This window comes from Montipora capricornis, chromosome 3 (genome assembly GCF_036669925.1).
Source record: "Montipora capricornis isolate CH-2021 chromosome 3, ASM3666992v2, whole genome shotgun sequence".
NCBI lineage: Eukaryota > Metazoa > Cnidaria > Anthozoa > Scleractinia > Acroporidae > Montipora > Montipora capricornis.
The window spans coordinates 22,573,321-22,592,553 of NC_090885.1; the positions used below are offsets into that span (position 1 = coordinate 22,573,321).

The 19,233-nt window shown below is 36.9% G+C and overlaps 1 protein-coding gene and 1 long non-coding RNA gene across 2 annotated transcripts; both read left to right on the forward strand.

Moving 5' to 3' along the window:
- Positions 1–3,371: 3,371 nt before the first annotated feature.
- Positions 3,372–17,199, forward strand: LOC138040945 (uncharacterized). Its single transcript, XR_011130713.1, has 3 exons — positions 3,372–3,741; positions 4,268–4,326; positions 15,568–17,199. It is a non-coding gene; the product is annotated as an uncharacterized lncRNA (long non-coding RNA).
- On the forward strand, positions 10,751–12,846 carry LOC138041745 (uncharacterized). Its single transcript, XM_068887471.1, has 2 exons — positions 10,751–11,489; positions 11,917–12,846. Exons 1-2 carry the CDS (start codon positions 10,950–10,952, stop codon positions 12,844–12,846), a joined length of 1,470 nt encoding a protein of 489 aa, XP_068743572.1. The 5' UTR covers positions 10,751–10,949.
- Positions 17,200–19,233: the final 2,034 nt, after the last annotated feature.

Here is a 19,233-nt window from a genome sequence, read left to right on the forward strand (position 1 = left end):
ACTAGATATTGCCCAACATTATTAGTTATCTGCAATAAACTTTTTATCACATCGAAATTGTAGGCTGTGAATTCAGAGTAATTTAAAAATGTAAATTCAAAGTAATTTTAAAATGAAATGCCCCATTCCCATCAGGTTGACAAATTGTAATTTTAGTAGGTTTATTTTTATTTAATGTAATTAGGCAACTCGCTCCATTGCGCGTTTTTTAATAATCAATTGAAACTGCAATTATTATTAAATTTCAAACACATCTGTTTATTAAACGCTAGAATGTACTTACTTTTAATAACCCAGACATTCCTTGAAATCGGTCGACAGTTGCTCTGTAAAATGTCAACGAATATTTGAATATGTATAGTGACATTCATTTGTCCCATTTCAGGCCAGGTTTTTTTAATTAAGCGAAATTTAAAGTTCTTCGTCTTGGGTTATCTCTTCTATCGGGAATATTCATTCAACACAAGTCCACAAATTTAAACACTAAACAAGAATACTCTTTCTTTGATAAAATATATACGTCTTATTCAACAAGGTCGAGGTCCGTGACGTAACCTTCGCCGCTCATTTTTTACACTCAGCATATGTTTTTCACTTACGTGAAACAGCAGAACAGAATATTTTTGGCCTTTGGATCTCAGTCAGTTACTCATTTTTCAGTTTACTTTAGCCTTTTTTCGAAGCGACTCCTATTGCCCAGACTTTCTCAGGAAAATTAATTTTCTTCGTCCTGAGCGAGCTAATTGTCTTAGTAATTTACGGATCAAACACATCTTTTCAGTAAACGCTAGAATGTACTTACTTTTAATAACCCAGGCATTCCTTGAAATCCGTCGACAGTTAGTTGTTCTGTAAAATGTTAACGAGTGGTGACATGGCGCTCATTTATCCCATTTCACGTCAGGTTTTTTGATTAACTGAAATTTAAAGTTCTTCGTCTTGGGTTATCTCTTCTATCCGGAATATTCATTCAACACAAGTCCACAAGTTTAACCCTTTCAGTCCCGTGGGGTTCCCCATTGACGAGTAAAATCATCTGGCGTTAGACAGAGTAAAATCTATAAGTGGCACTATTGGGAGTTAAAGGGTTAAGAAAACACTAAACAGGAATACTCTTTCTTTGATAAAATATATACGTCATATTCATCAAGGTCCCCTTCCCCCCCCCCCCCCTTCCCAACCCGGGCTAAAGCCATCAATGAACTGGAAAAAATAAGTTTAAAGGAAATGACTTGCACATTACAGTGAGAAAACAAGGTTGGCAAAACGTTTATTATATCTATTTGTAGTCAAATACCAAACTTTCCATAGACTTAAAAAAGTGTTTGAAGTAAAAACTAACGGAAAAACCAAGCGACTTTTCGACCGATCTTCAGTCATTATCTAGCTAGAAGTGAGGATATTTTCTCTGCATAAGTACAAATATAAAACAAAGAAGTAAAAGTATGTAAAGTATGAAAATGTAAAAAAGGGTGTTAAAAAAAACATGCAAGAATAATAACATTAGAATTGAAAACTTTCGCACGAACTGAGTCTGACTGTACATAGAGATATGGTCTCAGTTCATTAATAAAAAAATATTTCATAAATGGAGGGTCAAACTTGTTCTTGCACTTTTTAAGATAGTAAAATTCCTCGTAAGATCATTGGGCACATAAGAATGCTTCTTTGTTTTATATTTATACTTGTGCAAAATTGCTTGATAATGACCGAAGTTCGGTCGAAACGTCGAGTGTTTTTACCGTTACTTTTACTTCATTACTTAACTTAACAGTGTTAAACGTCAAATAGGCTGTGCTGTAGAATACACCGCGCTTAATTTGGCTATGTTAGAGAACTTACTTAGTGAAAAAATGCTCTCGGCTGTCTTTGTGCGTCATTACTCAATAACTTCAGAATCATTTAGTCGTTGTCAGGTTACGCCTTAATACTGAAATAAGGATCAAGAAGCCAAAACCAATCTAATGTTATGGCTTGGTTTTACAAGCTGTCAAACAGGATATTGACAAATTGCCCAACACAATTTATTAATTTTTGAATTAATGAATAAATGACTTAGAGGAAGCATTGCACTTCAGTTGTCCCGTTGTGAGGTCTTCCTCGCTACTTGAAGTTACGTTTTCTGGTGTCTGCACAGTGACTAAAGGTCTGTATATCATTTGAGTTATTATTTTTTTCAAGCAAAACAGCAAACTGGCAAAAAACATTCTATCAACACGACTTGTTTGGAAACTGGTGAACTTCGAGAGCATGTTTTAACTTGTCCTCTTTCAGCTGATAGTACAAAAATTTGTTTTGTCAACCCTGATCAACATGAAGGGAATTCAGTTCGTAACCAAAAAAACATCTTCACTAGAAATTTCGAATTGTGAAGAAATACCATACCTAGTTTCCGAAAGGTAATTTTGACAATTGAAACCCAATATACCCTAAAGCTGAAGATATAAAGGACTCGACAAAAAAATGTGGACTAAAATTTCAGGATCTAATCACCAGCTCGGAGTTGTTTGGAGGAAGAGCATACATGATCTTGATATCCGCTCTTTGACAAAAGCAAAACAGATGTATAAAACATTTTTTCGACCTCTGAGTTAAAAGGATGTAACATGAGCGAAGGGTTTATATACTTCATTGATAGCCAATTCTTGTCTCATTTTTTGGTCGGCAACTTACTAGATCTTCGCTTTAAGAGGTGTTTTGCAACCAATCTCAAGAGACACAGATAAAAATGGTGTAATGTACAATTGCTGGTGGACGAAGAAAAGAAGCATATGAGAGATCTTTGTTTTTTTTCGTCCACCAACATTGCGGTGATCACGTGACGTGAAAACCACCAATTTCGCGATGCCGGTAATTCACCAACAAGTGGTCGCTTCGATTGGTTCTGTCTCGCTTTATTTTAGCTTTTTCATCAACTAGTTAGTTTGAAACATATGTTGGCACCAATGCCACTCGACGTGCACCCGTACTACACTTCAACGCAACATTGTTTCCGTAGGTAAGCACACGTAGGGCTGTGGTCTTTGAAAAAAATTACAAGCGCTTATTTATCTGATTTATTCAAAATAGCACGAGAAAAATCGTGTGCCTTGCGACGCACAAATGTCACGAATCAAGTTTCGAACTTTGGAGCTGTCCAAGGATAGCAATTGATTGGTTATGTGTGAGTTTCTTTGATCATTGACAAATTAGAATGCCGGGTTTGTAATCTCTTTTTGAAATGAATTACCTCTTTTTTGTATAAGCTTTCCTCTCTTCAGTCTGCTTTGCCGATCAGAAAGAAGGGCCACTGATGTATATGTATACGCACTCGCCTACAACTTCAGTAATAGGTCTATAACGGCATTTTGACAGATCAAGATATCTTTAGGCGAGTTCCTTAAGACGAGTTTTTTTTGAACTTCGAGCATTGCGCGGCCAAAAATACCATAATAATCTTTTGCCGCCAGTCAATTTTAGTTGGAATCACGTGTGTTTCGCGCCAGGGAATATTTTGATGGCCGCAATAATCATTTCGACTCACAAAAAGTCCTGTTCCCTGGCTCATTTCTAACCTTTGTCGGAAGGATATCAAGCATTTTGTGGTAGAAAAACCCCTAGGATGCAAATGGGAGATTTGCTTCAGTAGACTTGCCATGAGATGCGAACAATGCCGGCCGTTTGTCACAGAAGTTATGGCTGATTCTGACGGTTTGTGACGGTTTACTGTCGATACTATCTTGCCAAATCAATTCATTAAAGGTATGTAATTGTTTTACTTCTATAACCTAAGTTATTTCAATAACAATTGATACTTTAAAACTCTGAAATCTCTTTGAAAGGCTGTGTTAAAGCACAATTAGCGTAAGGGTCGAGCGTTAAGCCGGTCGAGCTCAACTTGCGTTCTCCAATTCATTGAGCGAGATTTTCCCTTGAGAAAAAAAAGCTCAAACGAGATTATTTGTGAACTTTATGAAACTGCCAACATTTCAAAATGTAGGTTTTGACTTCACCTGTTCTGTTGAAACCGTAATTTTGTTAGTTGTTTCAGCGTAAACGGAATATACATCCTTGAGTTTTTATGCGTTTGGGAATTGAAAATAAGATATACCGTTGTGCGAAACCCATATTACTTACCTCGTTCTTGTCAGGCTACGCTGCAAAAATCTTGTTGTACCAAGGATTGCACGTCTTAATTGAAAGTTTCTAGATGTTCTACACTTGATTTGAGCATTATTTGCTTTAAATGTATTTGAACCGGTTGTCTGATCTCGCCTCAAACTTGCAGGGTAGTGCATTGCTCAACTTTAAACATCGCCCTTTCAGCAAGAGATCTGCTTCTATTTGGTAAGTACTGGATTACTGATCATACTGTTATTTTGAACATCACCTCTGGTGCTTTCACTTTGCATAGTAAAATGCTTTTGAAATCATGAACTTTTCCAATCATCCGCGATTCCTTTGTGGCAGACACTCTTAAAGTATAAATCCTTAAAACAGGGAAACAAAATCTTATTTTAAGGTCCTGAGACAAGAACGTTGTCACCTTAAAACAAGAACATTTAATACCTCAAGACAAGAGTCACACTGCTTGAAACAAGAAATTTATTCCTCAATTTAAGATACTACAACAAGTGAAAATTTACTTAAAACAGGAAAAAAACGCTTATAACAAGTGGAAAAACCGTTTTAAAACTAGAACAATTGTTTTCTCAATTTAAGATACAACAATAAATGAACCACTTAAAACCGGGAAAAAAATATCTTACAACTGGTGAAGTATCCGCCTGAAACTAGAAATTTACCATGCATTTCTCCCTCTTAAAACAAGCATAAAAAAATTTAAAACAAGGGGAAAAAATACTTACTATCAGTTCGATGTTATTATTAGCAGTACCACTTGAAAATTGATGCACACTGTGCTACAGTGGAAGTTCCAATGTAGATGTAAAAGTACCTACATGAAGTTAATACTTTAAAACAACCAAGTTCCCATAAAATATAATAAAAGTCTTGACACTTCCTTGAACTCAGATAACAAAACTATTATAGCTTCATATCATACTACAATGCACGCTCTCAGAAATCTTGAGATAGAGTTTTAAATTTCTGTCAGTTTTCATATTTTTTAGCATGATTTATCTCCCTTAACAATATCAATGGAACTACTTCTCTTTCTTCAACACAATGGCATTACGGTGCAACTCTGCATGACCCGGCCTTAATGTTCTAAATATATATTAAGTCAAACAGAGCTGCTTGCTCCATTGAGCTTTTTGAGAAGTCTATTTTCAAGCTGCTTCAAAGCATAGCTTTTCCGTTTTGGAGGAATATCCAAGACATGCTCTTCCAAAATCTTGAAGAGATATTTCCAGCCATCTGGATACTCCAAATTGAAAGTATAGTAGACTGCAATTAGAGACACCAATGATGATGCAAAGACGCTGATCTCTTCGCTGACTTGTCGGCACTCGCACAACACATCCTTCTCCAAAATAAGGAAAACTTGAGTTTTATCAAGACAGCCCTTGCCTTCAGCCAAAATCAAATAGGGATGATTAATTGTGTTGGAACTTTATTCAAAAAGCTTTCCATGTTGTCACTTGCCTAGAATACATCAATGAAAGGACATTACTGTAAATGACCACTTGTTAGCATAACAATTCTTGCTTTTGTTTACCCGACAAAAGTAAAGATGATTATACTTCAGGAAAAAAATAGAGTTCTCATGTTAATTGTTATACAAAATCAGAACTCTTACAACAAACTACTCAACATGCAAAATGAAAAGAAAAATGTTCTTGTTTTTGGCTTAACTAGTAGGTACATGTATGGTAGCACTTTAAGCAACCTACTGGTAATGTCAGTAGCAGGGGCTCTGTGTTGAGTGGTTGATAAATATGCTGCAGTGCATCTAATGCTGTTTTAAAGGAAATCTATCAGTGTATGTTCTTGCTCTTTATTATCATTTTAAGCTATGACTGATAATAATACACTGTGGCACTAGGGATGCCTTCCTGTGCAATTTGGAAATCATTGATTTCAAATGCTTTGGACTCCTCCCCTGCTACAGGTAAGTCTTGGCAGTGATACCAAGCAGCAATGGTGGAATCTTTAGAATTGTAGAGTGTCTAATAGGTATGGTCATTTTACAAGTCTACGTGTAGTTTCCCTTGATTTTGTCTTTGAAAAAGGGTCTGTTCTAGGAATAAAACCAAGAATGTTTAGCGTACATGTAATTAAAAACGTCTAAAAATTTTCCCAGTCTCCAAAACAGATATTTTCCAACATGTCATGCTCAAGTTATATCTTGAATAAATGACTTAGTGCCACTCTTAAAAGAACTCACATTCATCATTGCTGCTTTTGGTCAGGAAACACTTCAAAAGCTTTTCCCAACGGCTAATGAAGATCTTGACATTACAACTTTGTTTCTTCAGTCGGGAGATGTGTAATTCCAACTCCCACAACAACTGTTGCGATTTAGAAAAAAGCAATAGTAAATTAGTATTGTCCAGTTACACACAACCAGAGCAATTAATAATTATTGTTAACCCACTGACACTTGGGAGTGAGACTGAACAGATTGTACTGTCTAATGCCAGACCGTTTTACTCATCAACTGGGAGTGTGTAAGGCATTTGAGGTGTCAGTGGGTTAAGCAGTCAAATACAAAGTCCCCTCCATTAAGCTACTACATGCAACATCAGGATTGATGCTGACGGAATAGAACAAAAATGGTTGCCTCAATCACAACATTGCTGAATAATTCCAGACCAACCATTACTGTACTACCAACAACTTGTGTTAGAAAGCTGGTCTACTAACTCAGAATGAAATTGGCCTACCTGCTATTTGCATATCGTAAGACTAGTACACATTGTAACAACATAATTTCATGTTTGAAAATATACACAGCTGACATCATACAGGCTTAAAAGAGAACTGTTACTAACCACTCTTTCATGATCCAAGTAAGGATATTGCTCCAGGACTTTCTCGACAGCATGTTTGCCACTAATTTCAGAAATTGCATCCCATCTTGATGAAAATGTGACTCTCTGCAGCTGCTCTACCGCTTTCCAGTTGATGGGCTTCCTTTTAAGCTCTTTCTCCAGTTCTTTCTCATGCTTTTTGAGGTCTTCTTCAGTTTGATCCCCACCCACATCAATCACAGAGTCACTGACCTCTTTTTTCAGTGAATTTCTTTCAAAACTCTTTACATTTGAGTGCCTTTTTCTGAGAAGAGACTTTGTAGAGGCCTACAAGGATTAAAGTGAGGACAAAAGAACATTTATCATGATCCATATCAAATTAATTTACAAAGTCAGCTTGCAATCAACATACAAAGGCAGGCTTTCACTTATGATGGAGTCTGCATCATAAAACCAAACAAAGCTAGTTCTAATGTATTGTGATTGTTTCTTAACCTCCTTTAATTTGCATGAAATTTAGAACGTAAGTGGGCTGGCTTGCATACAACAGCCCATGGTTCTTGCTAACACACAAAAAAGATTATTCAACAATTTCTTGACATATAGCAAATAACTTTAATAGGAGGCCTTCACATTGCTGTCAGTTATTAATACTTTGTCATTCACAGGAATGTACCCAGATAGTCACTATTTAATGAAAGGAACTACCAGGGTCCAATCACTACTTAATTTTTAATGAAAAAAGAATGCCTCAAACTAATTACCCAGAATTGAAATTCCACATCATCAGGCCATGATGGGGGTTTTTCATCACACAAGACAGGTACACTCTTGCATAGAAGTTTTGCAACTTCTGTAAAATGTGCTGATGTCAGGCGTTCTTGATCTGCATAAGCTACCAAGCAGGTGACAGTCTCTCTTATCAGCTGCCTTCTGGTTGCGTCATCAAGAGGTATGTTTTCTTCCACACACTTTTTGACCTTCACTGAAAGAGCAGGTAATTTGAAGTCTTCCCCCAAGAGAGTGGTCTTTGCTTTTTTTCCTGCTGCTGGAAATTCTCTGGGCTTGCTCCTCTTCAGTTTAGGTACACCACTCAACTGAGACAGAGGTATTTCATCTTCAAAAGAACTACTTATTGGACTCAGTGTTGAGATGGTGGACACAGGACTTGAAGAGGCAGTTCGAGAAATAATCGCAGAGTTCTGGAATGAAAAAAAAAAAAAAGAAAATGTTAACCCTTTCACTGTAATACTACTCATTGCAATGGGAAAACAAACTGCTTCAATGTGGTGTATTTACAAATCCTTCTTGGACTAAGCCCATAGTTCTGGCAGGTTGGGGCACATCAAAAATACTATGCTAACATATAAAACATAGGGAAAGTTGTGACCAGGGTTCATGATATTTTGAGCTTCTAAAATTCCATGACTGTACATGACCTTACCCAGATTAACATAACCTACATTAGATCAGAATCACAACAGACCAATTAAAAGACTTGCATTCTACAAGTAAGAAGGCATAACCTGCACGTTTTCTTGCCACTGAATTTCACTTGAATCATTTGGTGTCCTCTGTCAATAAACAGAGGTCTACAAGTCAGTCACACAAGTCACTTGGTTTACTAACAAAGTAAAATGAGATGCCAGCCCAGCTTTTATGGGATTGTCCCTTCCTTGCCCTCCTTGGGAGGAATTTATTTGCCTGTGTAGTTCCAACTCTCTCCAGGAAAAACACACCAATAACAACTTTAGGTGCTAGAGAGAAAGGCTTCCATCACCTGCATAGAGGATCATATTAGTTCATAAGTGAATTTCTCAGAAAGCCACTATTGTTTTTGGAGAAAAACACCCTTTTTATTTAAACAGGAAGTTAGAAGAAAACGTTTTAAGGTACACTGTACACTCTGCTGTTTAAAAAGGGGAAATCATTGGGACACATAAGTGGGAACGGAACCGTAAAATCAATAGTTGAACTTACTATATTACTAAGAATGTCCCATAATTTCTTTCTTGCTGGAAAATCTTCTGGGAAAAGGTCCTTCAAATCAAATCTTGACAGTTTCAGGAACATCTTCCCATCTATTTTATTGCCTATAATAAAAGAGGAATGAATGTTACAAATGTTATGGCAAGTAAACTGAAGTCCATTTACTGTTAAATTATAAGACGTTCACTGCCTTTTCTTGTGTTTTCAGGGTCATACTTATCAAACCATGACTTTGAAAACAACCCATTTGAATAAGAAATGACTCAGAGGAAATATCAGTGGGTTATGCTTATGCAAAAGTAATGGTGTAACCCACATTCTACATCTTTACCATGATTAGCTGTGACGCCCTTTTTCTGAAGATACGAGAACAACGATTTACTGCTTAATTCAGCAACACCTGCACTGCTATCTGAACTTGAAAGAAATACATTTGACACTTCTTCATCCTCATCCATGATGGTGAATGATAAAATTATCACTCTGCAACAAAGAAAAACATGCTTTGGCAACACTTCACACATTTACAAGCTGCTGCCTAAACAGTACGCTCAGAGGGCAGACTCTAAGCAATTATTGGTTGAGGTTGAGCATGATAGCGAGAATTATCAAGGCCGAGGTTTGTGTTATTTGCCGAAGGCGAAGGCTGAGGCGGATAACACAAACCGAGGCCTTGATAATTTCGCTATCATGCGAAAACCGAATCCAATAATTGTTTTATTATACAATTATAAATGTAGAAGCGTTGAGACATTTCACAGAACGAAAACCATTGTCTGCAAAAACGCGTCATACCTACATGCATAAATGCCAGTGTCTGTAGATGTGACGCGATGACACAGTGCCATCTAGAATTAGCGGGGTGCTTTTAGCCAATCAAAATTGAGATAGCATCAGCATTGTATAATAAATGTTGTTACATGTAAGCGGCAGTATAGAGTAGAGTGTGCTTTTGGCACACCCAGATTTTCGATAAGACTCTGGCATTTGTGATTCAAAAAACAAAACAAAAAATAAAAGGTGTTCCAAGATCAAACCATGACTGCGATGGAAAAATTAAAAATTGTTGAAATTTGCGGAAATATAAGTCTTATCGTTCACGGATTCTTCAGGGCGAATGGCACACAAGGTGCACATATCCGTGCATGCCCTTACTGGCTGCACATACAAGCACTGTTTGTACACGATTTAAACAACAAAATCTCCAAAGAATACGTTCAAAACATAATTATAACTGTACGAGAAATGAGCAAACTCAACAACTTTTTCGTAAGTCAGGCAGTTGAAAGATGAATGAATTTGCAGATAAAAGGCCAACAAAAAGCGGGTACCTCAATGGCGGGAAAATTATCCGTGTGCCTCGAAACACCAAAAGCGTGAAAACCAACGACTGTAATTTCGCTAAAATGTTACTAGCGTCGTCATAAAACAGAATCAAATAAAAACGAAGCTTGGCATGTTACGTTTCTGCTACATTAACTTACAAAACAGGTAACAATCTGACCAAGGAAAACTCACCTTTCGCATCGAGCCAAAGTATTCCCCACGAACAGAAGATTACCCAAGAGCACTTTGCAGTATGCATGGCACGTTTTGTCAAATCACAATCAGAGTTCTCTGGTCAGCAGGTATTCTTACTATTTCTTCAGCCAATGATTGGTCTTGCAAAGTGTGATTGTTTATGTCCGAGGGGCTTAGGAAATGGCGTGGAGGTGTGTGTTGTGTACTTTCTCTGCAATATATCTGTATTTATTGTTGAGCCACATAAATACCAACCACAACAGCGACAGCTATTTTGCATTTTGTGGAATCAGTGGTTGTGAACGGACTTACGAAAAAGCGAATTCATTTTCAAGACATGTTCGAGAGAATCATGGGGCGTTTTTGAACAGCCAAAGGGAAGACGTGGTTTTGGAAACGCTTGCAAATGGATCGGGTGAGTTCAATGATAATCCTTCAAAGTTTTAGTTATTGTGCTTTCAATATCAGCAGCTCACTCGGAATTTTGTTAAGAGTGTTCTTGATCTGGGACTTTTGAAGGGGTGGATGTGGTGCATGACCGACCTGACAGAAAAAATAAAAACTGAACAATTACATGTAGAAAGTTCTCATCCGTTTGCTATTTTTAATATCCAAGGAATCTGGAATGCTGATGACACAGCTGATATGCCCTGGATTGAAGTCCTTGATGAACCCAGTAGTTGTCCAGTTAGTGATACTGAGGATCAACTGGATTGCATTTCACAAGGTTCTTCATCTTCTGTATCAGATTCAGGATCAGATATCACATTGAAATGTCAAGAAGAGGAAACGCTTGGTGACATTATGGGGAAATACCTTTTTAAAATTAAGGAACAGAACAGGCTTACGCAAACATCTACACAAAGAGTTGCAAAGGCAACATCAGATCTCTTCAGTATGGCATGCAGACGGCTAAAAAGAAGAGTGGAGGAAACCCTTGACGATGCAGGCATCGAACAAGTGCCAGGTCTAGAGGCTGCATTTGCAGATTTTCTTTTTCCATTTGAAGACTTGAAGACCACTTGGATGTTGACAGAATTTCAAAAGCATTCACTGCCTTATGTGGTAGGGAGTTATTTATAAAAGAAATCATGTTTTTGCTTTTCCAGGGGAATCTGACCAACTTTTAAACTATCAATTCAGTTGATCACTGTGGTCAGGTCACATTGTTAGCATTGAAAGGAGAAGCTGTGGTTACAAAAATTTTTTGTACCATTTGGCAGTAAAAGGGTTCGTGATTAAGTAAAAATAATAATCTGAAGACAAGGAAAATGAAGAGTGAAAGATTGAAAATGTCATCTAATGAAAGTCAAAAAGTAATTCTTTTCCAAATGAGAGGGCCCTGTCCCAGTTGTGTTAGAAGTTTTGATAGCAACTTAAGGCATCTCTTACCCACTTCGCCTTGTCCCATACCTCCTTTTCTCCTATATTCCCATTTTTGGCACAGCTTTACAGTAAAGACTTACCTGAAACATATTTTTCTTCTGACAAGGAGCCTTTAAAGAAAGTGCTGGGGAGGACAAGAGTCTACAGAAGAGTGAGAAACAAAATAAGATGTTTGCAGCTTGAGAAAGTTTTCTTCTATGTTCCAATTTTGAAGACCCTTGAAGCACAATTTCAGTCGAGAGCTATCCTTAAAATGGTCTTTTCTGAAAGAGACGAGGACAAAGATAGAGGTTTTCTGCAGGATTTTAATGATGGTCTATTTGTGCAGAGCCACCCTCTGTTTTCAACAGATGACTGTGCTCTTAAGTTGCTCATATACTATGATGATGTCAATGTAGCAAATCCAATGACGAATAAGATTCATCAACTTGGTTTCTTTTACTACCAGCTAGCTAACATAAAATCTGTTTATCGCGCAAAATTAAATTCTATTCACCTCTTTGCTATCTGTAAAAAGCAGTACATAAGGGAATTTGGTCTAAATGAGGTGCTGAAGCCTTTGGTGGAAGACCTCAAAGAGCTGGGAGGAGAACAGGGTTATGCTTTCACCATAGCAGGAGGTACAGTTTATTTAAGAGGTGCAATTCTTGCTGTCATCGCAGATACTCCTGCAAGTCAAGGGGTTGGTTGTTTTAAGGAAAGTGTAGGTGGGGCTAGGAGAAAATGTCGGCACTGTATGACATCTTGGGAACAAGTGCAGGAACATTTCTTGGAGGAGGATTTCATTCTGCGAGATAGTAATAGCCATGAGCAGCAGGTGTCTTTGATAGAAGATGCTGGTTCAAATTATCTGAGAAAGTTTTTTTCAAAAAATTATGGAATTACTGGCAGAGCTAAGATTTCAGAGGCTCCATATTTTGACATCACTAAGCAGCTTCCCCAGGATATTATGCACATTTTCCTAGAAGGTATTTTATGTTACGAAATGAAATTTTTTTCAGCATTTCTTCCGCAACAGTCATTTTACTCTTCATGATCTTAACCAAGCAGTCAACAATTTTGACTATGGTTATTCAGAGTTGAAAGATAAACCAGCTCCAGTAAAGGAAGTTGACTTAGACTTAAAGTCTAATTCCAATTTGGGCCAAAGTGCAAGCCAAATGTGGTTATTTGCCTCTATTCTACCCCTGCTTTTGGATGGCAAAGTAGACCACAATGACCCACATTGGATCAATTTCCTTTCCCTTTTGGAAATTATGTGTATCTGTTTTGCTCATCAAGTTACTTATAGTTCTGTAATTTATTTAAAACAATTAATTAAGGAACACCTCACCTCATTTAAGACTATATATCCAAACGCACGAATCTTGCCAAAACAACATTATTTGGTTCATTTACCCACCCAAATATTAATGTTTGAGCCACTTATCAGGAGCTGGTGCATGCGATTTGAAGGCAAACATTCCTACTTTAAAAACATGGCCCGTGCAATAAAAAATTTCAAGAATCTGCCACTCTCCCTTGCACGAAGACATCAAAGTATGGAGAGTGCAACATCCTTGGAAATTGATGGTGAAAGTGTTGACCCTTGTCCAATGGTGTCTGATGATATTACATTTGGAAAAGGAAAAAGTTTACTTGGACATGATCTGGAATATGCATTAAATACTATAACAAGGTTTTATGAACTGGATTATAGAAATGGATGTGATGCCATAAATGTCTTTCAGTATAATTCAGTTACAGTATGTGGAACCCAGTACAAAACAGGTGCAAACAACTTTCTTATCACTTGCTTGGATGACATGGACCTACCACAGTTTGCTAAAATATCAAAAATATGGTTTGTTCCCCACAATAAACCATTCTTTGCAGTCATGACTATGAGTACAGATTCTTTTTGTGAGGAACTAAATGCTTTTGAAGTCTCAGAACCAGAAATGGCACAGGGATATGATATCATTTCTCACTGTGACTTGTTTTTTTATAATGTATACCATGCTCATAAAAAAAGGGGTAAACAGTTTATTACCTGCAAGGAGAGCTTTTTGAGTATCTAAAAATTAGTTGGCGTATATGGGACTTAAAATCACTGTGAACGGTCAGAAGATAGTTGTTATTATGTAAGGTTATATTGCATAATATTTATCATTGATATGTTTATGTTGAAATGCTACTTAAAAGACTGTCATTCTTGAGGTACATGATATACAATGTATTTGATGAGTTGCACTCAGTGTTGCGAGTTGTATTTTGCAATGTTAATTACAATGTTAATGTTTAGTGATGTGTCAGCAGATTTTTCCCAAGCTGTAAACTAAAGAATAAATAACAAAACAGTGAGACCTTGTTCTAACACAGATCAAAAATGGGAGGGTAAGTTTTGTGACCCTCCTTTGTGGTTTCTTTATGTTTCCCTTGTATGGTAGTGTCTTGAAATAAAATTTGTTCTTCTGGAAAGTGGTTCTTAGTTATTTTACTCTAAGATTGTTTTTAATTGTTTGAGTAAGAATCAAAGTCACTTTGAAAAGAGCCTCACTTTGCAATTTTTGCTTTTTTACTTGGACTGAAATGATCTTGTTTCAAGATTGCTTTTTAACTATTTGACTTGGAGACAGTAACTTGAAACAAGGTTTACTGTCCCTTATAACTAGGACTCAAGTAATCTTGTTTCAAGATTGCTTTTTAGCTATTTGAGTTAGAGGCAAAGTAACTTAAAATAGGTTTACTTTGCCTCATAACTAGGACTCAAAATATCTTGTTTCAAGACATTCAGTATTCGTAAATTTTTAAGACATTGTGTCTACTTAAAACTAGATTTTGTGGTCTTAAAATTAGACATCAAGTCTAGAATCAAGATTACACAACTCAAAATAAGGATTTATACTTTGAGAGTGGATATAATTGGTTAACGAATTCTTTATGGCAGCACTGTTTATCCGCTTTGTTGTAAGTTCATTGTATAGTGTACCAGACATAAGTCACTACAATACAGAACGTTAAAGTGCAAGCTTTTCAGTGCTACCTAAATAAATGTGGTTTTGTTTTGAACCAGTTGCGTAATTTTAGTTTGAAAATACAACACCTCAATTTGTTTACATAATTGACATTCGAAACCACTTGCGTTCGAGCTTCCTTCACGTGCGAGCGTTCTTCAGCCTGACGGTTGTACTTTTCATATTTGGACAACAACACTCTTTGCCTTGTACATTATTTTTGGAAAGTTCACATCATTTCCAAGAATTTTAATTGCTCAAAAAAGTGAAGGTGATGCCAAAAAACTTAAGTTAGACTGCTGGCGTGTGGATAGAGCAAAGCTGTTGAAATGTCCTGTTAGATTGTGTTGGAAGATGAACCACTGTAGCAAAAATATGTTTGTACCGGAAACAATCATATATTATTTGTTAACGTCTTTGCTTTGCTCATTAATCCTGGAGTTATGTCTGGTTTACGTTTGCTCCTCAGCATTTCACCTAAACGAGTTAGCAGCTTATCTACCACGATGAAATACTCCGCGCCAAGTTTTGTGCAAATATTAGAGTCCTGCCTTCTCTGCCATTATTTTGAAATTTCCTGAAGACAAACCCTTAAAAATTGTACTAAAGCTGATAGGTCTAATTTCCAGTTGTTCACATTCCTGTTTACAATGTATATCTGTCATAAAAGGCAGACTTGTTTTGCTTAATTGAACCACAAAACAGGTTGATTTCCTTCTCCTAATAATTCACTTATCCATGATTTTTGTTTTCCATCACAGGGGCCACTTTTATAAGATGAATACTCTTCATTGTCTAGATGATGGATAAATTCTAAGACAAAAGCAATGGTTTCTGGTGGAAGTTTATGACTATATTGGCGTCTTATTTTCGGAAGTGCTGCTCCTGGACCATACATCTTACTATAAAGTCTAGCTTTTGTTAATTCGTAGTCTGTGCATGATACTTCTTCTCCTCGACTGTTAGTAAACCTGAACATTTGCTTAATTTCCTTATTTGTGTATTGCTGTGCTACACAGTTCAACAGTTCAACCCATTTGGGACTTCCAGGTCTCTCTCTGGAGTAGCTGAGAGCTAAGCCCTCCATGATGTTAGCATTTGCATTCACTTTTTCCTGAATGGAATTTGAAAGAAGTGAAGACAATGGCTTGCTCCTTTTACTTTTTACTTCTAGTAAGAAACACCTCCTAGAGAGTGAGGTTCGCATGTTTACAATCATGTTTCCAAAACATTGCTAAAGCCAGTATTCGTGCAAAGTACTAATAGAGGTGAAAAATATTGTGATCTTATTTTTTTTTATCAAAGGTAAAGGAAAAACCGTCCTGACGTTGAATTAGTCAGTAATAATTACTGAATCTGATCTGATTATTAGAATGCAAAAAGAGTACTCTTTATAGCCTGGATTAGTTTTCTATTTTAGGGAATAGTGCACACAGTACAAACTCACATATAAGAACCTAGTACAGGCTGAAATTTGGCATTTTAAAAATACCCAAAAATATAAGAACCTGCAGAGCCTGGCAAAGAAAAAGAGGTACTTACAAAAAAATCACCCTTGAGAAAACTCCTGTTATAGACCTAATCGGCTAACTCAATGTTGTACCCAATTCAAACCCTTTGGGGAAAAAACGTTTTGTTTCAGGTATTTCCATATCATTTAAATTAATATGAATGGTACATTATAATGCAAATACAATACACAAAGAATCTTAATCTCGGGAGATTTGAATTGGGTACAACATTGAGTTAGCCGATTAGGTCTATTGTGTATATGTTTTCTTTGATTGGCATTTTATTGGATTTTCTCTAGAAATATGTTTTCCATAAAGCTACAGTGCAATACTGTCTACATATCTTATGAATAAAATAAATAAATTTATTGTTTTTCATCTTAGAAATAAGAACCTATTAAGAAACTACATGTAATCAGCCTGAATTATGACCTCAAAAATTCTAGGTTCTTATGTGTGGGTCTTTACTGTATTTTGTAGGGTTACCAGTAGTAACTTTTACCCTGTTATACAAGCATGACAGCATGCCATGTTTTCAGTTTCGCGGGCTTGGGAGATCCTTGAATTGTGTTCATCTTTTCATTACCAATCCAAATAAACTGAAAAACCAACTAGTAAGGTAGAATATGTATGGTAGAATTTTACCATGTGAGTTAAAAGAAGGAAAGTTTGCCCCATCAAATTGGCCTTCAAGAATTTCCTGGCAGATCTGTTCATTTGAGGCACCCATGTTTTCAACTTCTGTTTTAAGTTCAGCCACTTTTTACCTTGCACAGTTTTAAAGTTTGCTTCAAATCCTCCGGTGAGTTCGCTTTGACGTGAGTTCATATGACACTGGGGCACAACCAACTTGATTTTGAATAGAATTGTTTGCAGACAGGGGCTGTGGAACACTTTTGTTTACACTGGGTGACAGCCTGTGCAACCTTACATAACATGCACCACAGCACCTTGAACTGCCTATGAGGGCCACACAGCCAAACTTTTTTTCCAAAAAAGTTTTCTTAGCTTCAGGGAACAAATCGTCTTCTGACTTTGGGAGATATGTCCAGGTTTGACCCTAATAAAATGCACGCGGATTTATAAGTGTCACGAAGTGTCCACATGGTCTTCTCCTCAACTTCAATATCACTTGTGTCTTGGAATATTAACGATTAATGTCACAAAGTTTCCCCCAAATGCTACTCAGTAAGTGCAGATTAGCTGCTGCATCTACCCAAAGCTAAAAATAATGCTGACCTTTACCCTTACCTTATTGTTGAAAATAGGTAGCAAATGCTTAGACTTAAAGGGACACTTTGTGTTGGATGTCAAAATTGGGCATGTATCTAATTAGAGTCAAACCTGGACATAAATGGACTTTGGTAGTGACTTTAAATGTTTTAGCTTGTACAGGGGAGTTGTGCATTTGGACGCTGAACATCAGAGGCGGATAGTGGCTTTCCTACAGGCTTGACATTTTTCCTTTAACATCATTTATGGGACGAGATTCTTCCTTCCTTGTAGGTTTTTTACATATACTATAAGTAAGTACTGATGAAGACACTTTACAATCTCTGAGGCTCAGCTGGGACTAGTTTCTTTCTTTTTTTTTTTTTTTTTTTCAATTCTTCACAAAGATCAAACCTTCAATAACTCTCTTTTTTTTAACTTTGATATAAGCTAGACTTAACTCTAGTGAATTGGAAACTGAAACATTTGTGGCAAATTTTATGATAAATTCAACTCAACAATCGAAATTGAAAGTTGACAATTGAAGCTAAGCTGAACACAATCTTAATGTGTTACTTTAAAGGGGGAACTGAAAAGGGCTGTGACTAAAAGTGGGACGGGGACGTGAGGGGGACGTGGGGACTCGGGGACGTGGGGACGTGGGGACGTGGGGACGTGGGGACGTGGGGACGTGGGGACTCGGGGACGTGGGGACGTGGAGACTCGGGGACTCGGGGACGTGTGAACTCGGGGATGTGGGGACGCATTTTTACCATTTGTTTAACTTTTCATCATATTTCACAAAATCTTCGTCTGTTGATCGTAACTGCGTTGTACCCCGGTTTAAGTTCCTCGTTTGTATGATGTGAAACAGAGGTCTAGTAAATATATATAGTATAGTTTATTACTCGTCTTCATAAAAAGGTGACTTTCATTATACTACTATCAAGTTACATAGTGGAGTAATTCAGGTAAAACGAAGGGACAATTTTTTTTTTTGCATGAAGTCCTTATTTGACATAGGCAACATGAACGAAACGTTGGTATGACCATTTCTCAGATCATTTTACAATTCCCCAAGTATATCGAGGCTTGAACATTTAAAAGTACTTCCACTTTCATCCTAACCTTTTTATTTTAAATTATGCATTTCACTCGTAGTTGTCTGTCACGTCACATTTCTTGACTGAAGACTTCATAACGCTTGTTTTTGAGATTGGGGGAACGTTTACCCTAAAAAATTCCGACAAAGTTTTGCTTGAAACTGCTTAAAACCACCATTAACGTACAATTATACCTATCAATGTGATATCGTTCATTTTTATTGTGACCTCTGTTTGATTTGACCTTTTTTTTTTCTTTTAATTTTGATTTACCGTTGCCATTAAAATGGGCATATGATTAAAAGGCAGAGTGATAAAGCCTCGATAGGAGTATTACAGCAAGGTATCTTGATATAAGATGACTTTCCCATCCTCGTTTCCGATAAAATATTTCAATTGCTTTTAGCCGTTATAAATCACGTGACACATTTCAGATGAAAGAGGGAGTACAAAGCAAAGTACGCAGATTACAAGTTAACGTCGATTGGATAAATGTTTCCACGTAAAACAAAAATATGCCAACTTATTCGCTTGGTCAAGCGTTATTTAGCTTCTGGCCCGGAGACGGTACTTTAGGAATTTCTGTGTGGGGGTTGTGCCT